The 14,938-nt window shown below is 43.2% G+C and overlaps 2 protein-coding genes and 1 long non-coding RNA gene across 6 annotated transcripts in view; 1 reads left to right on the forward strand and 2 right to left on the reverse strand.

Annotated features, from left to right (window-relative positions):
• Window positions 1-6,324: 6,324 nt before the first annotated feature.
• Window positions 6,325-7,463, reverse strand: LOC306912363. The gene is made up of 3 exons (XR_013788368.1): window positions 7,392-7,463; window positions 6,648-6,758; window positions 6,325-6,449 (listed from the first exon to the last, which is right to left on the reverse strand). It is a non-coding gene; the product is annotated as an uncharacterized lncRNA (long non-coding RNA).
• Window positions 7,464-7,488: 25 nt separating this feature from the next.
• On the reverse strand, window positions 7,489-10,235 carry LOC306943811 (uncharacterized protein; the record flags this gene model as incomplete). Its single annotated transcript, XM_079530336.1, has 3 exons — window positions 7,489-7,496; window positions 7,907-8,015; window positions 9,396-10,235. The coding sequence occupies 3 exons, from the start codon at window positions 10,233-10,235 to the stop codon at window positions 7,489-7,491; spliced, it is 957 nt and encodes a 318-aa protein (XP_079386462.1).
• Window positions 10,236-13,851: 3,616 nt separating this feature from the next.
• Window positions 13,852-14,938, forward strand: part of LOC306912359 (phosphatase and actin regulator 1-like) — a 34,564-nt gene continuing 33,477 nt past the window's right edge. For 3 of the 4 annotated variants that reach the window (XM_079488516.1, XM_079488517.1, XM_079488518.1), the window contains exon 1: window positions 13,969-14,598. In XM_079488516.1, the coding sequence (XP_079344642.1) occupies window positions 14,274-14,598 (325 nt within the window). In that variant the 5' untranslated portion in view covers window positions 13,969-14,273. The other variant, XM_079488519.1, reaches the window with a different exon arrangement.

Here is a 14,938-nt window from a genome sequence, read left to right on the forward strand (position 1 = left end):
ATATGGACGATCAACGATGCTTGTTTTTTGTATGGCTGCCATTTATACCTTTTAGTTCAATTATTATTATTATTTTACAATTAAGACCACAGGCACAGGGTACCCTGTGGGCTGTGGTTAATGACCAGTCATGTGCGTGCCTCTCAAAGGTGCTAGAAGGTGGTGGAATATTAGCTAGGCTGTATAGCTCAATAAAGTTGGTACTGTAAGTGTAAAATATATTAACGTTCTTCTGGAGAATGCTGCATGTTTAGTCTAAGATTTAAGACTCTCGTAGATGTATCGATTTTGACATTTTCATATGTCAGAATCGAGAGTATAAATCTTAGGCTACTGCATGTTGTGCATTTTATGCAAAACCAGGCCAGGTCAGGTTGTGGCCTCCTGGTGGCGCTATAATAGGCCAATGTGAAAAGGGTGCCATTTCTTCTTACGCCTTGGATGGCAATTGGATGATTTGAGGCATTTTGTTCCAAAAATGTGTTTTGCAAAAATCCACCTGTTGGTGGCGCTATAACAGGCCAATGTGAAAAGGGTGGGATGTATTACTAAAGTGTGTGAAAGATTTCGCGTAAATTGCATGCTGCGTTCATGATTTGAGGCTTTTGTTCAAAACGGGCCAATCCTGCAAACTTTGAAAGCCAATGTTAGCCAATTAGGATGGAATATGAAATATCGGACAGATCCGTCTTGAACACATGACTATAGAATAGTGTGTAACGATTCGCGGGATTTTTGGACAGAATCTGGAGGACTAATATCAAAAAATGTGTTTTTCAAAAGTCGGCCTCCTGGTGGCACTATAACAGGCCCTTCTGGAAAATTTGGGACAGAGGTTCATCGCATTCAGGGAGTGTGTGTGCAAAATTTGGCATCAACCGGGTTAACGGTGCCGGAGATTAGCTGGTAACATTGCCCTCTGGTGGAATAACACATTTACAACAGCACATGGATACCAATTGTTCTCCTTAGCCACAGTCCATGTAAAGACCATTGGTGGGAATTAATTGGATATTCTATATTAATTCTGCAGATATTATGTATGTTTTATGGACAGTAGATGGCAGAGAATGGGGTGACATGCAGGTTGCATGCAACTCATATTAAAAACCACAAGAACCCTGGAATGGATGTCACAATAAAGTGGACTGCAATCTGCAACTTTGAAATGAAAGACTTTTTAAGTATTCAGATTTTATTTTACATTTATTTCGGGTGCATTTTAGCTTACAACAGACACATCTTTCTCATCTTCTATTTATAAATGCACCAAGTCTCTGTGTGTGTGTACTGTTGTAATCCACGTATAACTCGAGAACCGTTCGCCCCGACTTCAAATTCGACACACACGTTCCACACCACCACAGGGAGTGCAGTCCCCGGTGTCGAGTCGGTCGGACCCACGGTTGTCCAGAACCACCCCAAAAAGGCCTGTGAACGGGCTCTGGACAGGGCCCCGCCCAGTGTCCATATATGGAGCTGGCTTGCTCTGACATTCTGACGTCTACATATTTGGGTATACTGACAAAGAACTCCATATATGGGCATAAAAGGGACACAGACATAATATCTGGGTGGGGCATTCATTTCCAACTTGCATCGTTCCAAGTAGGCCAGTGCCCAACGGGCACCGCTGTAGAGGGCAGGCTCCAATGGGCACCGCTCTAGTATTTAATAATTTCTGCATTTAAAAAGGCATAAACTACCCACACTGTTGACGTAACAAAAAGTCAAGATTTGAAGTGTTTATGCTATTTTTAAGCATGTTTTGCGCGTATAGTTTTTATACCATACAGCACAAAGGGTGTCACGTAGGCTTATGTTACAGAACTTAAGGGTTCCCACACATCTTTTCCAATGAATTTCCAAAACTTTTCCAGAATATTGAACCCAATTACTCCTATGTAACATGACCAAAAACAGGCAGTGTAGCAAAAATAAAGCATAGAATCTAGAATGGTATAATTCCATTCCAAATTCCCCAGGCATTGTGCATACTAGTTCAACTAAGCAAAGCAAAGCAAAGTTCTTTGTTTACCCAGGGTAAGTGGACTAAGCTCGAGATGCTTGTTTACAGCCACGCCCTGCTCATAGAACATTTCATGGTTGGGGTTCAATGCCTTGCTCAAGGGCACTTCAGCGGTGGTAATTTTAACGTGCCGGTCTGGGGATTCGAACTGGCGACCTTCCGATATCAAGACCGCTGCCACAACTGATCATTGACGAATGGCAATTCACGTGTTGCTCTAAGAGTTAGGTTGCACTGCACAGGTTGGTGTCACGTGACAAAGGAACAGATCTACGCACCAACTACACGTCACGCTGAAACATGTTGTGAGCCTGTAGATCTGTTCTTTTTGTCACATCCGGTACACATTAGGCTGCAATCACGCAACCCATTCAGAGAAAAGCTACTTATGTTACATATTTTGTTTTGGAAAATGTAATTACCGGTATTATCATTTTTTGAGTGGTGCAACCACTCCCTTACGGAGCTATGTGTGTGGGTGCCTGGGTCTGAGCACGAAAACAGCATAGTTGTTTATCACCACTTGTGCGCAACCTAACACACACACAAACACACACGTACATATTAACTTAATATGATGATTTCGGGTGTGCCAGTACAGTACAATGACAGTACAGTGCAGTACAGAGTAGAGGGTACAGTAGAGGGACCCCCACATGGTAACGCAGTCATTTCTCAACTTTTTCGGACACGGGCGGCACGCCGGAACCGGGCCGGCACCCTGGGTGCGTTCCTGTGGGTCTGGAACCCCCGGGGACCCCCACACGGATTTGCACCACTCACTTCACACAGGTGTGAAGTTCACACAGGACCCTTGATAAATTCCAAACCTTTTTCAAGACTGGAAAAGATTTTCTTCTAATTAAAAAATATTACCAGGAATTTCATGACCGTGTACAGTTTTTTTTTTCTTTGTGCACCTGAAGGTGATGTTTTCTTTTAAACGTCTTGTGACATCTAAAGCATTTATATGGCCTTTCCCCTGAATGGACCACCATAAAGTGACTCTTCAGTTCACCATTTAACCTAAAAGCTTTGCTGCAAACTTCATACACAAAGGGCCGCAGCCTGAGGTGCTTAGCTCGAAGGTGAGACATCAATTCGCTCTGTCTTTTGTAACACACACCACAGTCTTCACACTTGAATGGTCGCCCTTCTGTATGCTGAATCATGTGTAACTTGAGTTGAGGTGCACTTGGCCAGCCCTTCCCACACGTATCACAGAGATATGGATATTTCCCAGTATGTTTTTGTTGATGCCATTTGAGGTATAACATCCGATTGAACTTCTTCCCACATGTTGGACATGGGTACCCACCGGTGTGTCTCACCATGTGTGTTCTCAGGCCATCTTTTCTGTTGAACTGTTTATCACAATAGGAGCAAATCCAGGGCTGTGGCTCTCTGTGGCTCTTCTGATGCAAATCTAAATGGGCCAAAGTCTTGAAGCTCTTCCTGCACGTTTCGCAGATGTAGTTACACACTTCCTTGTGCTTATTCAGCATCTCAAGCTTTGTGAAACAGAGCATACAAGAGGAGCACTGGTACAGTTTCTGGTTTTGATGATGTCGCACCAGTTCACACAGCCTCCCGAAGGTTCTCTTACACAGAGGGCATGGGTATGAGCCTCTTGGTACTTTGTGTGATTGCCAGTAGTGTCTTTTCATAACCAAAATTTGCACAAAGTTCTTGTCACACATGGTGCACATGATGACTCCACCAGGCTTTCTTTGGTGGTCCTCTGTGAGGTCTGCAGAGAATGTGGGCCTTCCATTCTCCTCTAGGTGCTTTTTGTGGGGTTGATCCGTGGACTGGAAATTACACGCAGCAATGACAAAATGGTTTGGGTGGGCTGGGTCCGCCTGCGTCTTTCTTTGGGGCTCGTCAGGGTCTGACGAGGCTTGGGATGAAGAGCTTGACGAGAAGGCTCGCCGTAGATTCCTTTTAGATGAGCTGCCCGAGGATTTCTCCTGTGCAAAGTCAGTTTTTGTTTGTGGGTGTGGATTTGACACCCTGCATTCATTTTCACAGTATCGCTCACAGTCTTCATCGTGATCAAAGTCTTTCCCACAGGAACACGGGTAAGGGCTCTGTTCGGTGTGACCTCTCATATGCTTTGTCAAGTCATGGCAACTAGTAAAGATCTCCCTACATATAGAGCATGTTTTGGCACGGCTGCTTCTTTTATACATTGGCTCCTCTGATGGCTCAGGAGATAATGAATGCTCAGGTAATGGATTCACTTGTTCAGTGGGTGAACACCCCATGTCCTTTTCAAGAGGCTGGGATAAGGGATTGTGAGGTAAGGCTGCAGAACTCTTTAGATCTGTCTGTTTATCTATTTTATTCATGACAACACATGACTTCTGGTGTTTGTCGAAGCTCTTCGGGTAAGTGAAGGTCTTGTCACAGCCACGACAAATTAGACTGTCATGTCCATGCTCTATGTTTGGAATCATTGATGATGACTCATGGGTTGCAGTGTTTGCCAACGAAGGAAGGTCTTTCTCAGTTATCATTAATATGATGGTCTCAACATCAGTCTGTGGTTGAGGATGCACATCCGTTTTCTCAAAAAGGCTACTTTGGCTGGTAGACTGCTTTAAGTCAGAGTGCTCTTGTTTTTTACCCATGATGCTGTTCATCAGGCAACATCCCTCAGCCATCTGATGCCTCTCAAGTGTGCTAAAGGAGCTAAAACCCTGGCTACAAACATGACACTTAAAGCTTGCAGATGCTGCTCCACTGACTTTGTCTGATTCAATATCACTAGAATCATTTTGATCATGTTGAGGCTCTGCTTCAACAGAATGATCTGGATCTTCATTTGAATCATGCCTCTCTTCACCTCCAACCACATTCCAAGTGGTCTCATGCCATTTCTCAACTGACTCAACTGAATCGTCGCCAATAATTGGACATTGCCAACCTTCAGCAGCAGACATGGACCCAGAATTGGCAGGTGTGTTACTTGTGCCAGTGTTCGCCTTCTGAAAGTGATGAGACAAGCTGGAAAGGATGCAGTCTTCACCAGATGATGCCTTCTGAAAGTGATGAGACAGGCTGGAAAGGATGCAGTCTTCACCAGATGATGACAACCCTGGAATAATTTGAGAAAAATCCAACAATTTAAGAAACAGATAACTAAGCAGAAAGATAGTACTACAGCCTGACCGATGCCAGAGTTTTGGGTCTGATCAGTCCAGACCAGTGATTATGGATGTTTTGACCGATAATATCATCTTATAACCAAAGGATAATGTTAAAAATCACACCCGTGTGAACTGAGTGGTGCAAGGTCTTATATATATGACGTAATGTCAGTGACCATAGTAACCATGCTCATTTTTTTGGTACGAACACGGGTACATGGGTACAAAGCCAGTTGTTGGAGTGGTTTGCACCACTAAAAAATAACTTATTTTATTGAACCAGTTAAAAGGGAAATACCACTCATTTTCAACATTGAACAATGTCATTTATAAGTAATTTATATACCCTTAGAGCTGTTGTGTAGCCTAGATTCAGCCCCTGAATTGCAAGCCATGGCAATTAAAATAAATCACACTCGTGTGAAGTGAGAGGCGCTCTCATTATCATACATCACATTCGGTGCTCATCCAATCAAATAATTTCTGTCAGGCTTGCTGAAAAAATAAATAAAAATAAAATAAAATAATAATAAGTCCCCACTACCCTTCTGTGTAACTAAAATGCTAATTTTATGCTTTGGTGCATGCTGATAATAGCAGATCTGCAAGCTCACAATGCATCAAGCTTCTAAATCGGCTATTTTCAGCAGGCAGCACACTTCAGCAAGTGTAAAACTGTATTTATTCGACCAAAAATCGGACCAAAACTTAAACATTTCAGATGACTAAAATATGAATAAAACAAGGTCAATTTTTATTCAAGAGACTGTGACAGAGGGTGCGTTCGGATATGCGCGCCGGGAATGTGCTCAGTTCTTTTAGTGCGCTGAGTGGTCACCTCACAGAGTGTGGCTTATTTACGAACGACCAGTTAAAACTGATTGTTTTAACCAGTTAAAACATGGACCACCGCTGTGAGGCAATCACACTGAACAACCCCAACTTCTGAGTAGGGTTGGTCAGTGCGGGCACATCCGGGGCACCACACCACGCACCAGATTTTTGAATGACAACGCACCCAGTGCACTGAATACATGAACGAGAAGAGGGCACATCAGTGCACTCAGTGCAAATTTCCGAACGCATCCTAAAACTAAATCAAAATTCGCTGTCAAAATTAACACTGATGTCAACACAGTAGTACCTTTAAGGACCAAATGCCCATGACGTTTGTGATGCTGAATAAGTGTATTCAATGGCTGTGGCTGGTTCAGGAACTCCACACACTCCTTCAGGATAGAGGGGGAGAGGCTGAGCCAATCAGCTGTCTGTGAACACAACACATTGTTAAATCAGATCTGAAAGCATGAGGCAGGCTTTGCATTTTTATCATTACTTTGACCGTGCAATGTCTTTTTTCAGCTATACGGTATCCAGTCTACTTCTATCACACCTTTGTGTGAGTAGGGTTACTGGCACAGTCGCCTCGGAAACCCAGACGTTTTTATTGGCACAGTGACACCTACCTGTTCAAGGTTTGGAACGGGCAACAGCTTCTGCAGACTGGAGAGGAATTTCATCATCAGAGCCTCCAGGGCCGAGTCATATTTGGGACCAAACACTGTTGGGAAAATGTTCTAAAGAGTAACAAAGAGAAAAGGTCCACATTCCATTCCACATTGAGTAGAGTAATAGAGCTCTTATAAAGGTCATATTTCATTTTTTTTAATTCCTGAAAAGTAACAGTTTTAGACATACAGGTTTCCACCGGACAGCAGCGATATATGCACATTAACATAAGGCCGGGCTATTCAGGCAACAAAGTAGAAGGAAGTAAAGCCTGCACAATGAATGCTCTCAATACCCTTACATTCATAAGCAATGTTAGGTTGCATCCTGAGATTGCTTTTCTGCAAGAGCTATAATATGAGTGGAAGCAGACAGGTGTGCTAGAGGTTAGATATTGTCTGTAAGTAAAACAATTAAGAATAAAAACATTAAAAAACTGCTTCAATCCCTGCAACAGCTATGCCATCAATGTGTCCTAGAGCAAGAAAGTGACAGGTGGACTAAAAAGATACATGCCTGAGGTGTGAAAATGTACAATAACAAAGAAAATAGTTAATGATAATGTTAGCTGTTGCTATTGGATTAGTCGAACATGATTCAAATAATAATATTAGCATCATATAAAGCAGCATAGCATTTCAATCATTGTACTACTGTTAGTATTAGTACTGTATCTGAATATCTAAATGTATCATACTGACCTGATAAAAAGCATCTCTTTGGCCTGGATGATCCACAAGAGAGTTAACAAGCTGAGAGAAGTTGGTCATCGATGTCTTGACCTCTAAATCAGAACTCTCAGATCTCTTAAAAAACAAAGCAGAAATGAATATCACATCAGTGAATTTAAATTAATTACGAGTATAAATATAATCAGGGGCGGCGGTGGCTTAGGGCTGTATGGGAACCGCAAGGTTGCCAGTTCGAACCCGGGCTCCCCTTAGTGTCGAAGTGTCCTTGAGCAAGACACTGAACCCCTAATGCTCTTGATGTGCTGGTTGGTGCCTTGCATGGTTTCCTCTGCCATCGCCCATCGGTGTATGAATGTGTGTGTGAATGAATGGGTGAATTGATGCACAATCTATGTAGAGAGCCTTGGATAAAGGCGCTATATAAATGCACCATTTACAAATCCTCTGGATCGTTTTTAATGTAAAACTGTGACATGAACACTGCATTTTTACTGTAGAAAAGCGTGTATGTTGTGAGAATTCACCAGGGACCTCTTTATTGGTCTTTGTAATGTGGGTTTTTATTCTGGTCAAATGAGTCTGGATGGTGTGAGGGCTGGGTAATTCATCAGTTCTGCATAGCTCCAGCACCACCTGTTGACACAATTATAAACAGGTCAAATTCCTCTCTCCACAGAGTTATGGGGTCCTTTAAATTAAGTTTGATTGAGAACCTGGTCTGGTCTCAAACCTTTGGTCTAAGCATTAGTGTGACGTATATGTACCAAGGCTCATAGTATAGTGATGTCATTGACATTGTAGTAAAGTGGAAAAGAGTGCAGTTTGATAACATCTCACTTCAGGGTTAGGCCAGGGTTAACCCTAACCTTTCTTATCAAAAACGCCATTTTTGGCCCCAAAGTTTTTTGAAAATCTGTCTAGAGCCACAAAACATGTTCAGAAAAAAAAGACATGTCCAGGCATTACATTGTTTATTTAGCATCTCCATAACACTAACTATATGGAACCATAAAAATGCTTCATTACAAATGGGCCACTGTATTTTCTTTAAATTTTGCACACACTCCCTGGATGCCAACGATGATTTGAACCTCTGCCCCAAATTTTCCACAGCGGCCTGTTATAGCGCCACCAGGAGACAATTTACAATTTACAATTTAGGCATTTAGCAGACGCTCTTAATCCAGAGCGATTTACATTAAGCAATAACAAAAGCATGGCATACATCACATATATAAAAAATCACACCTGTGTGAACTGAGTGGTGTAAGGTCTTATATAGACTGATCAGCTGTGGTCTGACGTAATGAAATCACACCCGTGTGAACTGGGTGACCATAGCAACCATGCTCATTTTTTGGTACAAACAGACACGTAAACTAACAAAGCCAGTTGTAGGAGTGGTTACTTTACACCACTCAAAAAGTAGTTATCATGAATCATGCGTAAACTAACGTAACAGTGGAGTATCTATGTAAACTATACATACTATACTATATACTATATTATACATGTGTACTATAAAGTGCTATGACTACATAAAATGCAATTCTAGACCGACTTTAAAACACATTTTTTGATATTACTCTGTCCGATATTTCATATTCCATCTTAATTGGCTAACAGTTACATTGGCTTTCAAAGTTTGCAGGATTTGAACAAAAAGGCACAAATCATGAACGCAGCGTGCAATTTACGTGAACGGGCTTTCCTACTAGGCTGAGGAATATATCCCACCCTTTTCACATTGGCCTGTTATAGCGCCACCAATAGGTGGATTTTTGCAAAACACATTTTTGGAACAAAATGCCTCAAATCATCCAATTGCCATGTAAGAAGAAATGGCACCCTTTTCACATTGGCCTATTACCTAGCACCACCAGGAGGCCACAACCTGACCTGCCCTGGTGGACACATGTGCCCCGAGGGGCATGCACTTTATCTAGTTACAAATGGGCCACTGCATTTTCTTTATACAGTAGACAGTAGCTACCTGCATAAATGCTTAGTTACCCGTGCACGCAGGCCCATAACAAGCTGGGCTCCCTCCCTGTACGTCAACAGGTCGGGGACCGTTTCCAGCACGGTGCTAACAAACTCCTCCAGCATGCCATAGTGCATCACTGCTCCCTTCTTCACTATCTCCAGCAAAGCTGCAGACACGAGCTGCAGAGGCGGCACGATGAGGCGCAGAGAGGAGAGTGGAAGATGAACAAGGGGCGAGCTGGAGGTCGGAGTTGATGAATGTCTGGGACTGGGAGACGATTCTTCCAGGTTCCCATAAATCCAATTATCCTCCTCCTGGACCAGGCTCCAAGTCTGAGTCTCCTGGTCCTCCAGGCTCCCAGTCTGAGTCTCCTGGTCCTCCACTACCTCCAGGCTCCCAGTCTGAGTCTCCTGGTCCTCCACTACCTCCAGGCTCCCAGTCTGAGTCTCGTGGTCCTCCACTACCTCTAGGCTCCCAGTCTCGGTACCGGTGTCGAGGGGGCGCGTGGCAGGAGGCGACCCGCCACCCCAGATCTCTGAACACAGCTCAAAAAACAAGTACACATGGCCACCATGGCCCTTCTTACGCCCAGAGCCCACCGCTGCCCTGTATCTATTTCGGATGCTCTTTATCTTGGCGACGAGCTGGGCTTTTGATGTTCTGGCGTTAAACACGTGAGGGAAATCCTCCCTATTTGTTGTTGTCGGCTCCCTCGGATACTGTGCCACAAATTCGTCTATTATATCGCCATATTTGGAAAGGCAGGTCTCCGAGTCGACATTCTCCCGCAGTTTGGTCTTCTTGTAATTGAGTATGATCCGAAGCAGAAGTTCTACCTCGCGGTCAGTAAACACAAATTTTGGCATAATTCTAAAGTATTTTGTCTCCCGTTTATAAATGGAGTTTGCGGCTGCATACGCTCTCTACGTCCGTACGCTACGCTCTGGCGTGGTGGCGCCGCACGCACGGCAATAACTCAGTGGCAATGCAAGCCTGGGACCGAGCTGGCTAGTGGCAATGTGGCATCATCCTTTGTTACAAAGACTCAGAGTGACCACTAGATGGTAGCATTGCAACGGATACGTTCCATAGCCATCCATTAAAGATGTCAAGGTTACTTTTTGTCTTTTTTTTCTCCATATACCATAACAAAAAAAATCGGTTCCTCCCAGATCATAATTGTATAATTATCCGCAATGGCCTACAGCAAAATAGAATAAAGGAGAGCCAAAACTATCACATTTTGCCATCTTGTTCATTTCATTTCCAATTTGTGTCTGTGTGTGTGTGTGTGTGTGTGTGTGTGTGTGTGTGTGTGTGTGTGTGTGTGTGTGTGTGTGTGTGTGTGTGTGTGTGTGAGAGAGAGAGAGAGAGAGAGAGAGAGAGAGTGTGTGTGAGAGAGAGAGAGAGGGAGTGTGTGAGAGAGAGAGAGAGAGGGATGTGAAATTTGAGGCAGGCTTGGATGCGGCCAATTAAGCACTACAGTCACAGACACCCACCAAATCGTAGCATCAGCCAGAATGTATAGCAGCCAGAAAGCAAGTGATGTGGGCAAATACTTGGATGTCAAACATCTTTCTGTAGATAGATGATGCATTGCTTACATTGACATAGTTTTATAGCCTATGAGCTATGCTGCCTGAGCTGCAGATTATGAAATTGCTCTGTTCTGTTCATCACTTCTGCTACATTGTCATACATGGATTTGTAGCCTTTAAGTGATGGTGGGGGCCGCATGTGGCCCCCGGGCCGCCAGTTGCCCATGCATGGCCTATATGGTGGATAAATAATGATCTTGAAACCATGGGGCCTGCCGCCTAACCATTCTTTCAATAATGTTAGCCTCAATAAATAAATATCAAATCAAATCAAACTTTATTTATAGAGCACATTTACAAAGACCACAAGGTCAACCAAAGTGCTGTACATGATCATAAAACAAGCATACAATCAACACAAATACCATAGTAAAAACAACATCGAAGAGACACAAGTATTTAGACAGGTTAATTAGGTCAAACAACATTGAAAGCCAGGGAGAAGAGATGTGTTTTACTTTTAAGCAAAGACTTAAAAGCCTCTAAGGAGCAGGCAGACTTAATATGTAGGGGCAGACAGTTCCAGTAGGCGGGCCTACGTTTTTGATCAGCTAACTTATGTATGGACGATCAACGATGCTTGTTTTTTGTATCTGCCATTTTTTACCATAGTTAGTTTTTTTATTATTATTATTATTATTATTATTATTATTATTATTATTATTATTATTATTATTATTATACAATTAAGACCACAGGCACATGGTACCCTGTGGTTAATGACCAGTCAATGACAAACATAAAATCGAACGACACCCTTATCACTGACAAACTACTTAAACATCTTCTTTACAAACATTGCAACAACGCTGGTTAACAAACTGCCCTCCCACTCCTAGGTGTTTGTAAAGGTGATTTTAAGATGACAATGGTAACAACTGAGGAAGTACTTAAAAAACTGAGTGCCCTTCAAGGCCATGACAATATTCCCCCCAAATTTCTCAGAGACTGCAATCTCTATAGCTCCAATCATCACCCACATAATAAACCTCTCCATAAAACAGGGACAGGTCCCCCAAGATTTCAAACTGGCCAAAGTAACCCTCCTGCACAAGAAAGAGAGCAAATTAGACCCCGGCAACTACCGCCCTATTTCTATTCTTAGCTGCATCTCGAAAGTGATGGAAAAAATCACACCTGTGTGAACTGAGTGGTGCAACTCCCCCCCCCCTCCCCTCTCTCTCTCTCTCTCTCTCTCTCTCTCTCATTAGCAGGCAGCAGTGCAGCACTATCTCTCTCTCTCTGTTTCTGGCACAACAGCGCCACTTTTGGTAGTCATTGGTACTCGTGCTCATAGTGACATAGTCACATAGGTGGGTGGGTGAACATGAACACATAGGTGAACACGGACATTGCTGTTCCTTGGAGTGGTTGCAACACTCAAAAGTAGTCTATGTACAGGTTGAAAAGTATCTTGCCACAAAAAAATGGTACAAATTTCAATCCGGCTTCAGAACATCTCACTCCACTGACACATGCTTCCTCTATTTGAGTGACCACATCAAACACGAGGTGGATGCTGGCAAATACTGCGGCATGGTCATGCTGGACAATTGGTTTTGATAGCACATCAGTAAGCTGGATGCAATCCTACCTGGAGGTAGGATGTGAGCTGTGGTGTTCCACAAGGAAGCATTTACTGTTCCTAATATATGTAAATGACATGACATCAGCTTGTGACTGCAACTTGTTCCTGTTCGCAGATGACTCAGCACTGCTGGTCTCGGACAAGAACAAACTGCAGGTTGAAAAGGCCCTCAGCTCTGAACTCGGTAGAATCTGCACCTGGCTCGCTGATAACAAGCTACAGTATCTTTACACCTGGGAAAAACTGAATCCATTCTTTTTGGATAGAATAGTAATCTCAGCAAGGCAGATGGCTTCTTGGTTAAGGTGGGTGACAATATTATCACACGAAAAGATTGTTATCATCATGAAACTTCCCCAATTGAGTACTTACACGAAGACAATGATTTATTGTATTACAAATTTTACATTTTTAAATATGCAAATGAGGCATTGTGTAGGAAAATATGAAAAATAATCGAAAATATGAAAAAGCTACTACTGTGGAAGGGTTATGTATTAATTTACTTGTATTGATCCTATAAACAATTTAATATAGGTCTAGTTTTTCCCACCAATTTTGGAGCTCTGGCTCATGGACTAAGAACCAAAAAGAACTGAACAGGTTCCCATTGGGAACCAACCGGTGGAAAAGGGGCCACAGTGAGGGGAAAAGGGGGTAGGTGGGGGATTCAGATATCATCATAAAGGGGGAAAAAACATATACAGACCCCCTGTCTGTTTTCCCCCCTTTATGATGATTTCCTGTTTTTGTACGTCTATAAATGTTATGATGAATTGAAAACGGTGGACTGGACCCTCTTGCTCTTGTAAACAATTAAGTGTAAAGCTTTATGGTGTCCACTCACAGTTAACAGTTTTTGTATATTGTGCTTGAATTGAATGTACTATCATTCTGCAAACTGTTAATAAATACTTCAATCAATCAAAGTCATAATTGCCTCTCAAAGGTGCCAGAAGGTGGTGGAATATTAGCTAGGCTGTATAGCCCAATAAAGTTGGTACTGTAAAATACAATAACGTTCTTCTGGAGAATGCTGCATGTTTAGCCTAAGACTCTCGTAGATGTATTTTATTTTATCGATAAGATTTAGTCGAGTCTAAATCTTAGGCTACTACTGCATGTTGAGCTGTTCTGCAAAATGATCTGGTGTGTAGTTAGTATACTGTACAGTGTAGTGTAGTCAGAGATAGTGTAGTGTAGGACCGGTAGCCGGCTACAATAAACCAAACAGACCAAATTTAACAACTCATTTGAAGTCGACCGTGTATTGGCCATTCTGGAGGAGCGCACAGTCCAGCCAATCACACGCGTTCTGCGTTTGGAGCACTAATCGCGGATTAGACTGCAGGTTTGAGATTCTGGGGGGGAGAGAGAGAGAGAGAGAGAGAGACAGAGACAGAGGCAGTAAGTCATTACTATTCAAACAAACAGTCACACATTTTAGCATCTCGTTGAGAGCTCGCAGTGCTGCTTGCTCACTCCACCACGCCATGCGCAATCTGCAGCTAGTCTAGTCACAGGAATCTCAGGTGCGAGTGTGGAAATAAATAGATGGGTGAGAAGAAATGGTGGAAGCTGGCTAAATCAGGTGGGAATCAATTGACGGACCCTTAAAATATCGAAGAAGCTCGCCTCGCTCATCACCACCGTGTTGTGTGTGTGCGCACACCGCAGAGTAGAGACCAGACCGCGCGTCCGACCGTTTTCGCGTGTCCATGTACAAGACGGCCAGTTACCCCCCGGTGGATCCCACACCCTCCTCCATCATGCACGGGACTTGGCTTACAACGGGGTGTAGTAGAGAATTACACACGCCCGTGGCGGTGGAGAGACCCAACAACAAGAAGAAAACGTTCAGCCTGGTCAAAATGATGTCTCTCAGCAGCAGCAGTAGCAGCAGCAGCAACAAGAAGAAGAAGCAGCAACAAAGCAAGCGCCAGCACCACAATAATAACATGCCGTTTACGATCCACTGTCACATCGGGAAAGAGATAAAGCACATTTGCAGCAACTGCAGCCGCGGGAACGATACCCAGGATGGTGAGTGGAGCTGCTCGTTTGGCCCATATAGACCTGCAGTGTAGGCTGGTGGCTATACCGCTGTTCATCATGCGCTTTCACATATTGCATCTGCAATGATATGATATAATGCACATTTATTTGACGATCAATCTTTGCGCCGTAGGATTGTGCTTCATATGCATTGACCTGTCGTTCTTTGTGGATTTATCTGGTGGTCTTGTGGGAATATTAGACTGTGTAGACAATGAATGCAAATACACACATAGCACACCAGGTGTAGGCTGGCCTGCCCAGGCATACTGTTTATAGCGTAGGCTACACAGCCACACCGAAGGAATTCCGTAGAGCGATATGGCTA

This window comes from Electrona antarctica, assembly GCF_951216825.1.
Source record: "Electrona antarctica genome assembly, chromosome: 19".
NCBI classification, from domain to species: Eukaryota; Metazoa; Chordata; class Actinopteri; order Myctophiformes; family Myctophidae; genus Electrona; species Electrona antarctica.